General features: G+C 35.5%; 1 protein-coding gene and 1 long non-coding RNA gene across 2 annotated transcripts; one reads left to right on the forward strand and one right to left on the reverse strand.

The window, feature by feature from the left end:
• The first annotated feature begins 1853 nt into the window (after nt 1-1853).
• On the forward strand, nt 1854-3637 carry LOC306887279. The gene is made up of 3 exons (XR_013785671.1): nt 1854-1935; nt 2617-2788; nt 2977-3637. It is a non-coding gene; the product is annotated as an uncharacterized lncRNA (long non-coding RNA).
• LOC306887277 (thrombospondin-3a-like) lies at nt 2374-16997 on the reverse strand. The gene is made up of 23 exons (XM_079444904.1): nt 16735-16997; nt 15620-15826; nt 15048-15301; nt 14249-14351; nt 14115-14141; nt 13946-14028; nt 13817-13868; nt 12432-12580; nt 12132-12272; nt 11418-11492; nt 11174-11326; nt 10499-10609; nt 10019-10126; nt 9678-9837; nt 9470-9588; nt 7900-7952; nt 7543-7745; nt 7283-7461; nt 6690-6738; nt 6416-6612; nt 6152-6324; nt 2969-3108; nt 2374-2817 (listed from the first exon to the last, which is right to left on the reverse strand). Exons 1-23 carry the CDS (start codon nt 16808-16810, stop codon nt 2756-2758), a joined length of 2874 nt encoding a protein of 957 aa, XP_079301030.1. The 5' UTR covers nt 16811-16997; the 3' UTR covers nt 2374-2755.
• Nucleotides 16998-18557: the final 1560 nt, after the last annotated feature.

An 18557-nucleotide genomic window follows, 5' to 3' on the forward strand; every position in this document is an offset into this window, starting at 1 on the left:
ATAGACACTGTTGAAGAAAACATGTGCATAACATCAAAACATGTAAAATAAAATGCAAAAATGCTTTAAAAGGCCTAAGTGTAGCGAAGGACCTGTTTAACACCAAACAGAGAAAAGAGTCAGAGAAAGCTGTGTGCTTTCTCTGACTCTTTTCTCTGTTTGGTGTTAAATGTGTGTGTTTTAGGATGTGTTTGCCCATCTTTGGGTTCCCTACCTCCGGGACGCCGCAAAGTTCCCCTCTTTCAATAACTGAGGTCACACTCAGTTTGCACTTGTTATATTTGCTGAACAGATACACAGAAACGAAAGCACAGGGCTGCAGTTCAGGGTGCGTCCGGCAGGTGACGGTGTTGACCAGCGCGCAACTAAAGTGCGCAAATACAGCGAGTTTGTTGCAAGTCGCACGAAATTGTGCTTCAGAATAACTGCAAACACTGAAGTGCATCGCGGCCTCCAGCCTTTTAAAGCTTAACAGTTGTTTTATATTAAAACAATTGTAAGATGTTCACACACTGGTGCATGCGTACTGGTTTGGCTGGCATCTTCAGTGTCTGCGGTTGCATGCATCAGAGTGATCTGGGACTGTGTGTGTGTGTGTGTGTGTGTGTTAGAGTGTGATCTGCTCTGTTGTCTGCTGTATGCATGCATGCATCAGTGAGTTTCAGGCTCTTTGTTGGCTGGATGGAGGCGGGGCGCTGCGGGGCCGCAGGTCCTTTTGTGCCTCTCACATTTTGGGCAAAACCAGAACCACCGCGCTGCAGACGCGCCAGAAGCATGAAACCGGACTATACGAAACGAAAAACTTCACTAACAGCGACGTGATTTTAACACAGCGTTTGGGGAACTGTAGGTGAGTCATAAACTCCTTGTTGGGCCAGGAGAAAAACTTTCTATTTTTATTATTATTATATGTTGAGGGTATTTAGTTAAGTGACTTGTTATCTTAAACAACTTTCTTTTCTTTATAGACATACATACGTTATCTTTTGTGTTGTGCATTTTAGTCTGCTGGACTATTCGCTGGTCAACAGATTACCCCGTTATTAATGTTTTATTACCCCGTTATTAAGCAACCAGTCGTCTAGAAACTAGAACAGAGCAGGAGGCGTTCGTCAGGAATACTTGGAACTATTACGATTTCGCGTTGTTTAAAATTTGAAAAGCAAAAGAAAACAAGTTGAATGTAAAATGTGTATCTGTCAGTAGAGTAGCCTATATTAAAATAAATAATAGTGAATAATGCCATTGATGCCTGAAATGCATCAACATTTACACAAACTGAATATTGAACTGTAAAAATGTTATAACTTCTCCCACACATTATAAATCTAATATTAATACATATTAATACAAGACGTCTTGTGATAGTTTTGTTATGGTGAGGGTTTTACATGCTGATACGTATTAATAAGTACATCAGGCTACTGACTGATTGTCTTTTTTAAGACAAAAAACGTTGCAAAACTTTGGTGGGAAACATGATGCGAAGTATCTTTAATATTCATTAAGTTTTACAAGATGCAAACAGTGTTTGGCTTTAGTGGCCTCATGGGTTCCAATACCCACCTGCCGCATTGGCCCTCACTTCTAAATTAAAAACTTTAACCATTAAAAAAAACTAAATAAAAAAGCTAACCTTTTAATTTAAAAATAACTTTTTTAATGTTTCAAACTTAATATATGACAACTTATTATAGAAAAAACATTGTGTATTTGTGTTAATCTGTTTACAGTTCTGAGGAGAACTCTGAAGTCTTTAAGAGAGTGTGTTTGTAGTCCTGTGGTCTGGCAGGTGTGGGATGTTGTGCATTGTTGTTCAATCTCCCGCCAATATTGCACTCGTCCCGGCCTCCCTGACCACGAGGAACACGCGACTCCCGCCACAACAGCCGCTTATGAAGAGCTCGACCACTAGGGCGGCGCCAGACTGCAGGTGTGAGTATATGGCAGTTACTCATAGTTAGTAGCTTACCACTTACTGAATATTGTGCAGTATGCATCATATACCGTGTACTTTTTTTGCATTGCATACAGTATTCCATACTGTGTGCACTGACGTATACTGCACAGTTTGGAAAATATAATAGATAATTAAAATGTTTATGCATTTATGCATACAGAAAATTCACATATTGTGCGCATTATACATACTATATATTGCACAAAAAGTAAGAGTATACAAGCATGCTATTCCAAACATAGCACCGATTTCTCATTTGAGTTGATATAAAATATATTTCCGAGAGTTTTCATATATTCAAATATAATGTTTAATATAATTTTATTTTAAGTAATGTTAAATTAATATATTTCTATGCATATGCTTGAGCTTAGCTCTCATTCATCATTAATGGCATACAGAACAGGAGAATTCTGGGGATGACATATTAAACTGTCATTTTTTGTATTTTTTACAATTGTTTTTTGTTTTTGTCATGTATTATTAATAATGATTATAGAACCATATTTGTTGTGTTCTAGAAAATACATCATATCCCTTTATTTCAAGACAACTGTTAATGCAAACACACGCAAATGGACTCTCTCATACGGCTCCGCAATGACACATAAACGCACAAAACGTAAAATAAAAGTCTTTTCTCTCCTGTCATTCAGTCTCCTCATCCGGAGTGACACGGACGCTGGGTAAATCTCTCATCTGTCCTGGTTGTTTGGCCCCTCGCACACAGCAGTTCAGTGGCCCCACGCTGGGTTTCAGAGGGTCTAGAGAGAGACGGAGGGCGTCTCACTCCCCTCACACCTTTATGTGCATTAGAACCTGTTTACGGTGTGTACTGAAGTCCTCTGGAACAGTATCTGGAAAATATATGTTTCATTTGCTTTGTGAGTGTGTTGTTTTATTGTTGCAATCCTGTTTTTTGTCAATAAAAAACTTTTATTCAGAATTTGTAGACTTTGAGGGTCTGGAGATCATGATTTAAATATCAAAGAGTGGATTGATCTTTACCGTTACAGCGGTAGCGCAGATTGGACCAAATGATGTTCTCTTGAGAGAAGCAGAACACGCCCAGGCGCCCCCCTCTCATGGTGGTGTCAATCACGACATTGGAGTCAGCCACCATCTCTGTGCCTTCATACAGCTTCACCCTGCAACAGGAGCACAGGCGCACACATGACAACCCTCTTATGTGTGACTGTAAAATACTACTGTGCAGGACTGGATCTAGATTTAATATTGGACATAAAGTAAACACCAAAATTGTTTACAATGCTAAAGTAAGCAAAACATCAAACGCTGAGATTCATTAATAATACCCCAAACTGCATAAATAGAAAAACTAACAATTTCTGCAACTACAGATATGTGTGTGTGTTTTTTTAATAATTTTTAATAATCATAAATTACAAATTTACACTACTGCTTCAAAGGTGAGGATTGAAATGAAGAATTTTTAATGTTTTTAAGTCTCTTATGTCCACTAAGACTGCATTTATGTGATCAAAAATGTCACATGATCCTTCAGAAATCATTATAATATGCTGATAAGGTGCTCCATTATCATCAATTATTATTTAAGTGATGATAATGGATTATTCCATTATCATCCTTACATTTCACTGCTGGTTATACTCTGTATAATTGTGTATGTGACAAATAAAAATCTTGAATCTTGAATTATTATTGGTGCTAAATTACTAATAATAGTTTTTATTATTATCAGTGTTGAAAAGTTTTTGCTGCTTAATATTTTTGTGGAAACTGATTTTTTTCCTCAGGATTCTTTGATGGACATCAAAAGACATTTATTATGTTACAAAACATTTGTCACTTTTGATTAATTTAATGTGTCCTTTAAAAAAAAAAAAAAAAAAAAAAACTTACCCTAAATATTTCCACATAATCATTAGCAACAGAAGGGTCATGGCTGCTGAAACTTCAACTTTACCATCACAGGAATATATGACAGTTATATAGTATATTTATATATTAAAAAAAAGACAAAAGTATATTTATTTATTTTTTAACGTATTAAAAATAGTACTGTTTTTACAGTATTTTGATCAAATAAAAGCAGGTTTCGTGAGCATTTTTTGAAGAGACTTCAAAAAAGTCTTAATTCCCCCCCCCAAAAAAAGTGCATTAATGTAATAACTAAAATGTAGAAAATATAAAATACATTTTCATCTTCTACCACGTGAAAAATAAATTTGCTAGTACTTTAGAGTCATATTGGACACACGACCAAAATGGGAAACATTTTTTCCTCCCACTTAAAAACCTTTTTATTTTGCCATCCTAAATGCACGCTTATAAGGTTAGTTGAATTTTATTAGTCACATTTAGCATTGTTCACAATCTAGCAGTTGGGAAACGTTGTTCTAGAATATTCGGTCTGAATGAAGCCGAAAGCTGTTTTATGCTACAGGCCTCTGCTAAACTCCACCTGCTCACCCTCTAATTACCTGATAATAAATGAGATCTGATTTGATTTAGCGGCAGGCTGGACTTAAATTGCATTATGTATGAGCGGAGCATGTCTGCAGCACAATCCAGTTTGAGTGTGTGTGCAGACTGAAGTCCAGTGCTCTATTCACTCCTCTCACTGAATACAAAGCAGGTGTGTTTATGTGTGTGTGTTTGAAAGGCCCCTTACAAAGCCTCAGCAACACATTGTCTCACAAAACTGTGCATACACGTGTACGTAAACACACACACACACACACATACACACACACACAGAGCTCCACACAGCTCTCTCTCTTCCTGTAGGTATTTATAACCACTAGAAACTTGGGAAAGTTCTGATCTGAAGTGTTCAATAATCATGTAGACTCAAAGTTTGAAAGCTTCAGAACTGCTCAACCATCAGACAAGACGTTACTGTAATCAATTTGTTATGACATTATTAAAAATCACATTTCTGAGCCTTTGCTAGAGTTCGTTCGTCATTTCTTTGGCAAAGAGCATCTGATTCACAACACAATGCCAAGAAATTACGCAGTACAGGAAATCATACACAATACATGTTTAACTGTCCTCTGCGGTCCGATCTCTCTCTTTCTTTAACGGCCCGTCCACTACAGTAGTTGGATCCGTTGGATCTGCATATGAACAGGCACCAAGAAAATTCTTGCCAAGGATTTCACTGGCATGGCAACCACAACAATGGGCGGCCAGGGGGCCCAACCACTCAGCAGAGTCTCAGGGGTGTGAGGGGGCAAAAGAGGAGGGGGCAATTGAGAAGAAATTTTAAGGATAACTAGTCATCCACCCCACCGCCCTCTCTCCAGTATACCAGCACAAGCTTCCATCAGCTGCCAGTGCAGTCAATGGCCGAGGCTGGTATTGCGCCCTCTAGTGACGACAAAGATGACCCACAATCCGACAGACAGAAAAAGTAGTTTCAGCGGGGACAAACACCTTATTACTATTACTAAAGGAATACCCCAGTTCAAATATAATTCAGAATGGATAACAGTAATATTTTTGGCATGCTGTCAATTAAAATATTTTCAACAACAACAAACAAAAGTGTAAAAAAGGTGGTTTACAGTATTTAAACACCACCAATTAATTTGATTGAAAATACAGTTAAACAGTAATATTTATTTTAGTATCACTGAGATAGTAATATATATTTTATTAATATTCTGAGTTGTATTATTTGTATATTTTGTGCTGTCATTTTATAGTAGTATTTTAGGTTTTAGTAAATGTTTTATTTTTGTATTTTTTTGTATTTTTTAAATATGTCTATATTATTTTATTATGAGTTCATTTTTTTTTGGGGTTTTAGTTAACTAATAACCCTGATTACAACTTAAAATAACTAATGTCTTGAGTCTCACATGATCTTTCAGAAATCGTTCTAATATTCTGATTTGATGCCAAAGAAACATTTCTTACTATTATCAATGTTGACAACAGTTGTGCTGCTTAATATTTTTGTGGAAACCTTGATTTTTTTGATTCTTTGATGAATAGAAAGTTAAAAAGAACAGCATTAATTTGAAATAGAAATTATTTGTTACATTATAAATATATTTACTGTTACTTGTGACCAATTTAATGTATCCTTGCTGAATAAAAGTATAATTATTATATTTTTTTTTTACAAATCTAACTGAACTTTTGAAGGGTAGTGTATATTGTGTTGCTGCACAATTGTCCATTTGTAGGATATCTCACCTGATGTAGCCGACTTGTGGCCGATGGCTGAGCTGCCACCGGTAAGAGGTCTTATCTTGCCAGCCGACGTTTCTTGGGTCTTTCCAGAGCAGTTTCACCTCTCCATCCGTATCCCCCGTGTGCCACAGAGCATTACGAAGGAACTCACCTGGACCTGTACGAGACTTCACTGCCTACACAAACACAGAGTTTTAAAGCCTTAAAAAGCTCATATGGACTTTAGGAAGCCAATATATTTCCATGACTCAAAGCAATTTTTTGCACCTTGAGCTGCAGACCAGGATCAGCCATGGCCCTGAAGGGGATCGACTGCCAGTACGTCTGTTCGGTCTGCTTCCACATCACCACATAGAAACTAGATGAATCCTGATAGCCAAAGATGAAGCCGGCGTAGTCATCGTCAGTCACCGTGTTAACGTGAAAAGTTCCCTCAAAGTCCACACCGTTAAATGCTGTGTAACCTGTGGGGAAGCGATTTACAGTTCGCCTTTGGAAGTCCACTGGGTGTTTAGCTCCTGAATACTGGAACCAAACTTACCCACTGCCAAGCCCGGGTCGCTGTTCATGGTTTGAACAATCTCCATACCCTGAAACACAAATTCATCTGTATTAATATAAGCACTTAGACAAGACAGAAATGTACAGACAGTGGATAACCATTTCTATGTTTTTTAGTATTTAAGGCATAAATAAAGTAATAAGTCTTTTTTCTTTATTTAAATCTCCATTTTTGACCTCTATTTTGTTTGAAATATCTTATAGCTACAATAATTTATTTTGTCAGGAGGTATGCAAAATCAAAAATGGAGTCCAAGCCTTTAATATACCTTTAAATATGAGCCTCTTATGCATCCTTTGGGGAAAAAAAAAATATTTAAATGCTTCAATGAGCAAAAAAAAATCAGATTCTAATATGTTTACTTATATACTTTATATATATATATATATATATATATATATGCTGTGTGTGTGTGTGTGCAAAACAGGGCTATGTGAACATTACGGACTATGTTTCATTCATAAGGCACCCGATAAACATCAGTTCAAAGTAAAATTTAATCTATGAAAAAAAGTAGTGCAACATGATGATCTTGTGTCAAAGAGAGCAGAAGGAATCCCATGATGCTTTACCTGATTGAGCACCACCCAGTTCGGGTCGATCTGAGCGTCACCCTCCGGGTCCAGAATGACTGTCTGATAGGCTCTGAAATCTGTAAGTGTGACTTCAGCACTTTCTGGACACACGTCAATCAAATCCATCACCGCATCATTGTCAAAGTCGTTCTCACATACGTCACCGACTCCGTTACCTAAATGCCAAAACAGAAAGGAATAACGCAAGTCATTAATCAGAAGGATTATTAGGCATTAGTGGAAATGAACGCTCTTACTGTCTGAGTCCTTCTGGTTGGGGTTGGAAATGAGTCTGCAGTTATCGGGTCCGATGCCATTGATGGCATAATTGTCCGGAACCCCGTCGTTATCATCGTCTTCGTCACAGTCATCTCCAATGCCGTCATTGTCCGAGTCCAGCTGAGAGCTGTTTGGGATGTCAGGGCAGTTATCTCGAGTGTCCTGGTGTCCATCCCCATCACTGCAAACACACAACATTTAAACACTATGAGCTGAGATGAAAATTAACTATAAGAGCAACTATTAGACATTAGATGGCAGAAGTCTCACCATATACAGGTTAATGAGCCAATGGATAATCTGACAATTGTGTGATTTATATGTTGTTTACTTACGTGTCTTGATTGGTGTCACAAACATCCCCGACTAAGTCATTGTCTACATCTGTCTGCAATGGTAATAATTGAGTTTATTATTCATTCAATTAATTTCTATAAAAGTATATAAAAATACCATTCACTGCAGAAGCAAAAACTAGCTTTTTTTCAGTTACTCAAATGATATGTTAAAGAAATAGTTCCTTTTCATTCCAAACAGAAATAAAAGGATTTTTATCATTGTAGCTGAAATACAATAAAATATACATTTTAAATGAAAAACTAAACGAAAATTAGAAATGTTTCCTTGATAACTAACTGAAACAAGTTGAAGTACTAAAATCACTAACTGGAAATAAACAGACACTAAAACTTAAATAAAACTGAAATAAACAATAAATTAACCTAAAAATGATTATTACAAACAAGAAAAAGACAAAAGCACATCACAAAATTACTAAAAATAAAACTAAATTAAAATGAGTGCTGTCAAACGATTAATCTCGATTAAACGCATCCAAAATAAAAGTTTTTGTTTGCATAATATATGTGTGGTTTCTGTGTATATTTATTATGTATATATAAATACACACACATACAGTTTATATTTTGAAAATATTTGCATGTATTTACATGTCTATATTTATATGAATACATTAATATAATGTATAATTAATATTTAATATATAAAAATAACATATTCTGAAATATATACATGCATGTGTGTGTATTTATATATATATATATATATATATATATACACATAATACATATACACAGTACACATACATATATTATGTAAACAAAATTTACATAATTTATTTTGGATGCAATTAATTGTTTGATAGCACTAATTCAAATCAAAACTGAAAATATAAAAACTTAATAAATTGACAGAAATAAATAAATATCTGCCAATAATGTTATAATTGGTCATCAATTTATATGATGTCCTTTGTCAATTTTCCTTTAAAATGTATCTATAAAAAGCCATTGATATATTGACTCCCCTCATGTAAATCTAATCAATGTTCTTTTTTCCATCCTACGAATTTTCTTGCAAATAATTGAATCATAATAAATAAAGTTTATGTGTCTGAGCATGTTATTAAATTACACCAAAAGCATATTACATTTTTAAAACTTACAGAGATCAAAGGGAACTGCATAGCAGGAATAGCTCTTCAATAAGTGAGAGCTGGACTTTATGATGAAATTACGAATTATACTGGTTAAAGAAAAATATTATGAAAATTGTACTAAAATTGAATGATGAAGAATTGCACTGACAGGTTCTATTAAGTTTCAAAACGACCATAAAAAACCCACCATAAATTATCAGTTTGAAAAGTGTGTTAAATTTAAAGTCTTCTGAAGATATATGACAGCTTTGTATTAGAATCAGTCTGAAATTTAATATACTACATATAGCCTTCTTTTATTTTCCACAAAAGACAGCAAGTCACACTGGTTTGGAAGGACATGAGGGTGAGTAAATGATGACACAGATGTCATTTTTGGGTGAACTTCTTTTACAGACTGCATCGATGTACAATGCAAGTTTAAAAGTTTTAAATAAACTAAGTACCTGCATGGGGTTGCTGATCTCAGGACAGCTGTCACATGCATCCCCCACTCCGTCTCTGTCCCGGTCTGTCTGCATTGGGTTCGGCACTTTGGGACAGTTATCCAGCACATTCTGGATTCCTGCAAAACATCCACACTCATCACATACGCAAAGATGATTTTGTAGGGACACAAAAAAAGATCATTTTATCAAACTGAACAGTCTTTACCATCTCCATCGATGTCTTCATCGCAAGCATCTCCCTCTCCGTTATTGTCAGTGTCTTTCTGGTCGATGTTGGGAACGGTGGGACAGTTATCACATGCATCACCGAACGAATCAGTGTCAGAGTTCTGCTGATCTTTATTGGAAACCAACCGACAGTTATCCTGAAAAAAATTATATAAATATATATATATAGTATTAATTGATATTTTGAATTTTTATTAATTTATTAATTTTTATATTTCCATTTAGCTTCAATTTATTTTTATTTCAGTTTTATTTTATTAATTTTAGTACATTATTTCAGTTAGTTCCCAGGCTAGTTCGGATAGTCCACAAACACACCTCTACGTTCTTTATTCCATCTCCATCTGCATCCTCATCACACTGGTCTCCAATCCCATCATTATCTGCGTCTTCCTGACCAGAGTTGGGTGTGAAGATGCAGTTGTCCTGAAAAACACACAACATCCCTATTGCAACACTTCAAGTAAGAGCAGCATAAAATCCTGCATTCCGACATGGGAAAAGTTCTGGGACTGCAAACTACGGTGAATCTATCATATAAAAATCCAAACACAAACACAAAAACAAACTTGGTTTATGTAAACGCATTACCTCATCTAGGATGAATAGCTTAATTTCCCTGAAAGGTACAACATGTACGAACCTTTTTAAATGGAAAGAATCAAGTCTATAAACCATCAGAATAAATAGAACAATATGGTTTTCGAATAATTATAAAAAGACACATCAATTTAGTTTATACAGCATCAGTGTGTGCAGGGAGAAGGATTGTGGGTAAAATGATTGTGAGTTTCAGACCTGTTTGCAGTGTTTGTGGTTGTCCATGCAGGGCAAGGAACGATCCGGATAACCATCAATATCTGTGTCCTTCCCACAGGTGTGACCGTTACCGGCCCATCCGACATTACACTAAGAGAATCATACAGAAGTTCACCAGAAAACTTGAGAATGATGCAATAAAGATATGATATGATACATGTAAATCTGATTTCTTTTTATTCTTAAGCCATGATAAGTTGAGTGACGGGGCATCTTGTCAGTTTTATACTGCATTGCTCTCAGTAGCCCCACCCACTGTGACACCTCATTGGTTCAAAATCCAGCTCCATGTAATTGTACATTAATGGGATAATTCACCCAAATATAAAAATTCTGTCATCATTAACTCACCCTTGTCTCAAAGCTTGAAAAAAACACTGCTTTTTGTCCATAAGTCAGAGGTAATCAAAACTGAGACATTTCTCAATTTGTTTTTGCTTTTATGTTCCAGAGAAGAAAGAAAATCATACAGATTTGGAACAACATGAGCATGAATAACTCATAACAGAATTTTTATATTTGGTTGAACTACCGCTTTAAGAATCTAATGCATTCTGGCTGAATGTGATTGTGTGACAAACTGCGATTTTTCTCTGAATTCTTTACACATCGCATCTAGTTAGGACACAATGTGTGTGTATTGTGTAGACATACTGCGCAGGTGACGTCGCCGTTCCGCTGAATGACGCAGTGAGCGTTAGTGTCACAGGGGTTGAAACTGAGCGAATCGCACGATTTCTGAGGGAAACATCCAGCTGTCTGATTACCAACATATCCAACCTTGCACTGACCGCATCGATATGATCCCTAAGAAAGGAGAGGTAGTTAAAAACATTAACATAAACACTTTGTATGATTTCAGAGAAAAAGTATTGAAGTTTTTGTGACTCATACTCACAATAGTGTTGATGCAGATGGAGTTGGGTGTGCAGGCATTGGCCAAATAAAGACATTCATCGATATCAGAGCATTCCTGAAACAAATTAATCAGAAAAAGACACTAGTTGTTTTGCTATCTAATGCATTCAGGCATTTTTAAGTGTCGTAACAATTTTGGAGCCATTGGACCTAAAGGTGACTCTTAGCAGATAGTACACCAATATTCAAATTTGAATTACAAACATTTGAATTACGAATTTCACCTTTATTTTAAATAGTTTGCCATTTTTGATAGTCCAGCTGCTTTCTTCCGCTCAAATAAGTGGCAGATGAAAAATAATTAATTATAGGCAAAAATTAATTATAGAAAAATATTTCTTTTTTTTTTGTAGGAAAATATATTTTTAGTTTTTTTAGTGTGTTATAACAAATTTCAATGCATTAAATTGATTAAACATGACAGTAAAAACATTACAAAAGATTTCTATTTTATATACAGTAAATGCTGTTCGTTTGAATTTTCTTTTGATAAAAGAATCAATAGAATGATTTCTGAAGGATCATGTGACACTGAAGTCTGGAGTAATGATATTAAAAATTCAGTTTTGCCATCACAAGAAATAAATTACATTTAAAAGTTATTATTAACATAAAAAACTGTTCTTTTAAATTGCAATAATATTTCATAACACTACAGTTTTTACTGTATCTTTGATCAAATAAATGCACATACCTGACGATGACTCTTTGCAAATTCCACACTGAATCCAGAGAGAGGAGGACCCCACAGTCCGGGTGGGCAGGGCTCACAGGTGAAACCTTTAGCTGTGTTGACACATGCGCCTGGTGTGTAACACGGCTGAGCCTCAGCACACTGATGGGTAGAGACATGCTAATATGAAACAGCTTTTAAAAAATCAAGGCATGTTTATACAAATCTCTTTGAAACGCGGACATAAACACTTACAGTGCTTTCTGGACCAAGACTTATCAATATACGAAGATAAAACCAGCACTAAATGCCCCCACCCACCTCATCTATATCCTGACAGTGTGTGCCGTTCCCTGTCATGCCCTCCGGACAGGGGCCACAGCGGTATCCTGGGAACTCGAACGTCTCCATGCATCCCACACCCTTAAAGCAGGGGTTGGGCTGACAGTGTGAACGCGGCTCATGAAATCCTTCAAACCAGAGACATTGTATCATAATAAGTCAATAAGAATCAATAAGCTCAAGCAATCTAATATTATGTGAATTATACATACACAAAAGAATAAAAGCCCTCTGTCTCGTTACATTTGTAATGGATAATTGCATACTGCTTCCTGCATATATAGTACTGTATACACTGCCTACTATTAAAAAGTAGTATTTGAAACAGAATGCATTATGCATATGTAAACATTTCAAACATTGTCACATGACCTCATTACTGAATTCCTGATTCAGTTTTATGTAAAAGAGTCTTTTGACCAAATGTGATAAATATGAAAAAATAATTTTAATCATGAAATAAAAGTCCAGACAGTCGAATTAGATTATGGGATACATTCTATAGAGTTTGCTGTTTTAAATACTGGGAGGTTTGGAGAGGATATCAGTTTACCTGTAAAATGGCAGACAATGGCAGTCATTATTTTAGCAATTTTAATAAATAATTCACCTTTATTCTAAACTGTTTGCCATTTTTTGACACTGCTGATAATTGCATCCTCTCAATTAATATGCAGGCAAAAAATAATTATATACTACCATTCAAAATCTGCGGTTAGTATAATGTTTTTTTTTGGTAAAGAACTTTATACTTTTGTATTTAGCAAGGATGCATTAAATTGATCAAAAGACATTTAACTAAAAAAATCTCTATTTCAAATAAATGCTTCAGATAAAATCTTAGAATCAAAATAAAATAAAAAAGATTATAGCTTCCTCAAAAATTTTAAGCAGCAGAGCTGTTTTCAACAGGACGACGATGATGATGATAATAATAATAATAATATGAAATGTTTCTTGAGCAGCAAAACTATGTGACAAAAACAAAACAGGAGTAATGATGCTGAAAATTCAGCTTTGTCGTCACAGGAATAAATTGTATTTTAATTATTTTAAATTATAATTAAACCACAAACTTTTGAATGGTAGTGTTTTTACTCACTCTCTGATCCCATGTAATAAACAGTTTGCATTATAATAATAATAATAATAATAATATATAAATCTATCAAGGTTGTCAGGAAATCTTTACAAAGGCATGACAAACAACTAGTTGTCGCCTGTAGTTCTGGTTATTATTCTCTTTCTTAACCCAGCTATTAGCACAAATAGGACTGAAAAGCGTGTTTTTTGTTGTTGTTGCTGTCTGACTGCAGCCCATGTGCTTTGACAGGATGGTTAGATGATTTGACATTTCTACTCACCGCACATCTGGCACTCCAGAATAGCATTCCTGATGAGAGACATTTCTTTCACCTAAATAGTGCCAAAACACATAAATCAAACATTTTCAGAAGAGATTTTCTCACATATATACATTAACTCACTCACACCTGTTCTCTGATGTCCTCTCTCAGCTCTCCCAAGATCTGATTAAAGATGATCAGCTGGCCAATCAGAGCTTTAGTGTGATCACCTGTACAAAAAGGTATCAAATATTTTCAAATTAAATAAATAAAAACAAACAAATTGCATATTATGACTTTACCAATGTCTACTCACCTAGAATAGAATTAACCTCGCCGTTCACTGAAAAGCAATGTTTAAGCAAAACATATTTCAGACAAAGAATTTGCAAGCAATCAAAAACCACATATCCAAGCTCCATTTACAATCTTGTGTTGATGTTGGCTAACCTATGTTATATGAAGAGGCATCCCCCTGAAAGGGGCAGTCGGTGAGGGCCCCAGCCTGGGCAACAGTGCCCCCTAGTGCCAGTTTAAGATACTCCACTGAACCCTGGAAGAAAAAAAAAAATTGGATTATAATATCTTATAATGTTATAATTTCTTGATATCTGGATTTCAGGTCTTAATCAATCACAACATCTAATCTCTTTTTTCGTTAAAAATTAAAAGAATAGTTTACTCAAAGAAATCCTGAATGCTTTATTATTTCAGAAACTCAAAAAGGAGAATTTCTGAAAAATACGCACAGTTCATATCAAGTTCACATTTCTGCCTTCCATGGAAAAACATTACAATAAACAACACTACTCTCCAAAAATCTGGGGACAGTAAATAAAAAAAAAAAAAAAGAAATTTATATTTTTATTCAGCAAGAAAGCATTAAATTGAAAACAGTAAAGACTTTTACACTGTCACAAAATATTTCTGTTTCAAATAAATACTGTTCTTTTGAACTTCATTTATCAAAGAAAAAAGATATTATGCAGCACAACTGCTTATAACATTGATAATATATTGTCATCACAGAACTAAATGAAATAAAACACTTTTAAATTAATATTCCACATTTTAAACTGAAATTCTTTTTTTTCACAATTTAGAATTTTGTTTTTCTTAATTTTTGATAAATTAAATGCAGCAAAAGAAACTCGAAAAAACATTACTAATTATACAGACCCCAAACTTATGAATGGTAGTGCAGGTGAGGTGAAAACATAATCAAGGCATCATATCATCAAGGTCTCACCTGCATCCGAGTGTATGCCTTGTGGCCATTACGAATCTCCACCAGCTCTGCATCTCTGGGCAGAGCGACCAATAGGGGCAGCCGCTGGGCAGAGTCAGCCAGACGACAGTTCACATAGAGCTCGAGGCTCAGGTAGTCTCTGCGCAGGCCACCGACGCGGAGAATCACAGACTGAGAGCGTCCGTCTGCCAGGTTTGGGCTCTGCAGGTTTACTGTGTGCAGCTTCCCATCTTCACGAACATACCGGACCAGAACTAGAGTAAAACAAACCTTTTAGAGATGTTCTGAGCAGAGACCACATCCGCAACTCATTTTATCTCTGCGATGTGATGTATTTACAAGTGAAACAGAATTTTCAAAGACTTGATTTTATTAATCAAAAAAGGATTTGATGGTTAAAAAGTGGGCAGTCCATATCTAAATGAAAGTATGGTGAAACAACAAGCAACATGCTGTTGGCTGTTGGTCAACATTATGCAACAGTATATGCAGTGAAGTCAACAGAAAAGAAAAGCTGTTTCAGAAACAAAGCAAGTTGATTCTGATTATAGATTACAAAAAAAGGTCATTACCTTTGTTAATCTTGCTCATGATGGCAACCTCCAGGTATTTCTTGTTATCCTGCTTGTTGTAGAGGCCCAGCAGAACTCCACCCAGTTTAGGAGGCAGACGGAAGGAAGACATCACATACACATCACTGAGAGTCTTCAGAGCTAAAGAGATCTTCTCCACCGCAGCCACGGTCTGCTTCACATCCTCCAAACTCAACACGTCTATCACTGAGAGAGCGAAACAGACACAGCGAGAAATAACGGAACAGTAAATGAATAATGTCACGTTGTTACAAATGCATATACTGTCATTTTTCCAAGAATGGAGAAATTTTGCAGAATATTTCACTCCTTTTTTTTGTACAGTGACAGTTTATACTGACCACAGCTGTCAAACTCCAAAGAACCAAAACGACCAATAAAATGAAAAGCAATAAAAGCCCCACAAAAGCAGTCCATGTGACTCTTGCATGGTAAAGTTCAACAATTTAGATTTTTAAATAATGACCAATAATTCCATTGTTATCTTAGCAAGCTTTTTAGAATTGATTTATGTCTTTTCTAATACATCATGTCTATTATGTTTCACTGATGTAATCCATGGCGTTTATTTTTAATTATTCTTAATAGTTTTCATTCCCTTCCCAGTCCATCTTGTTCTTAAGTTATTTGGTTGGCTAAATAAAAATGTAAAATTTTAATTTAGTTAAATTGATCAAAAGTCAGTGAGTTGAACTGGATCAGACCTATTGGTGAATTAATCATTCAGACTAGGTTTGTGAAATGGGTCAACTGATTCATTGAAGGAAAAAAAACACATGAGGAATTTACTATAGCCTACTAGTAGCTACTACAGTCTCCTGGAGCTTAATCTAATCACCTCCCCTCACTCTTCTTCTATCAGAGCTTTTATGAAAATGGACCAGGTAGGATGTTCCTCAAAACAGAGTGAATACAAATTAAAGACTGCAAAAAGAGTGAATGCGAATTAAAAAAAGAGAAATTAAATGACTTTAAAATATATAGGCCGACATACAGGAAAGATAAAGAATATTAACTGATAACTACCTGAGAGAGGTCAGTGTAACTAATTATGAAAGTTATAAAAAAACTTAAAAATAAATCAGAATAATTACCCGGTACGTCTTGTTTCTGTGCGCTCTCTGCGAACCAGACGAACATAAACACGAAGAGAATGAACCAAACTTTCATGTTTACAAATAATTCACGCAAAAGTGATGAAGAAAATATCCAGAACAGATTCGTCAGCGATGCATTGAAACACGAAATATTTCCACTGGAGCAAACCTGCGCTGTACAGGAGAGAGAGAGAGAGAGAGAGAATGAGCTGATCTGAGAGCTGAATCCGCCCTCCTCCTCCTCCTCCTCCTCCTCCTCATGCAACGCATTAATCTCGTGTAAAACTCAAGCACGAGCGCACGCGTGGACTCAGCGTTCCAAAATAAACCAGAACGATTTTTACTTTTTATTTTGCATTTGAAACCCCCTGAGATACCAATGATTTCTTTGATACTGAAACATTGTAAAGACTATAAAAAAAAGTTTTTATACGCTGTAAATAAAAAGATTATTGGAGCATGTTTTGCAAGTCTTAGTTGCATAATTTCACATTTATTTAATGTGGTACTGTAATTATTTGTGAAATTTACTAACAATTTCTGAGTGACAGTTGTGACCATGGACCACAAAACCAGTCTTAAGTCGCTGGGGTATATTTGTAGCAATAGCCAAAAGTACATTGTATGGGTCAAAATTATCCATTTTTCTTTTATGCCACAAATCATTAGGATATTAAGTAAAGATCATGTTCCATAAAGATATTTTGTCAATTTCCTACTGTAAATATATCAAAACTTAATTTTTGATTAGTAATATGCATTGCTAAGAACTTAATTTGGACAACTTTAAAGGCAATTTTCTCAATATTTAAATTTTTTTGCACCTTCAGATTCCAGATTTTCAAATAGTTGCATCTCGGCCAAATATTGTCTGATCATAACATATCCATTAATGGAAAGCTTATTTATTCAGCTTTCAGATGATGTATAAATCTCAATTTTAAAAAAAAGTTTTCAGGGTCACAATTGTTTAGAAGTAAATCCTACACAATTTTTTTTTTTTTTCTTTTTTAAAAAGACCTTCTATTTACTCCATGGCAGTATACATAATATAATATACATGGTAATACCATAAGAATTGTTGTATCGTGAAAAGAACAGATGCAAACACTGGCTTTGACGTCTATTCTCACACAAATTCATAATTCCAGTGTCAGCTCTTGATTTTGTGCCAGTGTAGTTGCAAACACAATCTCCTGGCATAAAGAAAGAAAATGCTGTTGACATTTTAAAGCAGAGCAGTAGGAGGGCTGTTCAGTTTCAGCATTCAGTCCCGACAGTCTGTCCTGGGGTGATGTTTATTTTTCATTACCACTGAGTTTCCCTAGAAACAGCTTTTAACAGCAGGTGTCGGGGGAACAGTTCTGTCATACTTGAGCTTTACTGGACCCTGCAAGCAGAAAAAAAATTGTTCAGCTTTTTGTACTAAGCACCATCAGAAAGTACTTTAAATGAGGAGCTTGTTAAACAGCCCTCTTCCCAGAAGGGAAAATATGAGTTTTGAGTAAAATCTTCACAATGGAGTCATGAATCAAACTTTTACACCCTGAACAAAACCAGAACCAGTTTGGTCCATGACACATAGTTCAAAGCATAACTCCACCCACCACTTCCCCATCTCGATCCTTGTGTGGAAAATGAGCACAATCCAAATGCATTTTTCCTTCTCGAACAGGAATTCTTTCCCAGATGATTCTTCTGAGGTCATTAAACGATGTCGTGCGGCTTCGGGGAGCTCCTGATTGCTCTAGATCTAGTGCTGCATGGGGAGGGGGTTCACCATGTTTCCACACACAAATACAAGGAAACGAACAGGAGCC

This window comes from Barbus barbus (assembly GCF_936440315.1).
Source record: "Barbus barbus genome assembly, chromosome: 21".
Taxonomy (NCBI): Eukaryota; Metazoa; Chordata; class Actinopteri; order Cypriniformes; family Cyprinidae; genus Barbus; species Barbus barbus.

Excerpts from the sequence above, each read along its gene's own strand:
- LOC306887277 (XM_079444904.1), bottom strand. The coding sequence starts at position 16,810 with ATGAAAGTTTGGTTCATTCTCTTCGTGTTTATGTTCGTCTGGTTCGCA. Across the intron at positions 12,581-13,816 it reads TCTGGAGTGCCAGATGTGCG|GATTTCATGAGCCGCGTTCA; the intron begins GTGAGTAGAAAT and ends TCTGGTTTGAAG. Across the intron at positions 9,589-9,677 it reads TGAAGACATCGATGGAGATG|GAATCCAGAATGTGCTGGAT; the intron begins GTAAAGACTGTT and ends GATGTTTTGCAG.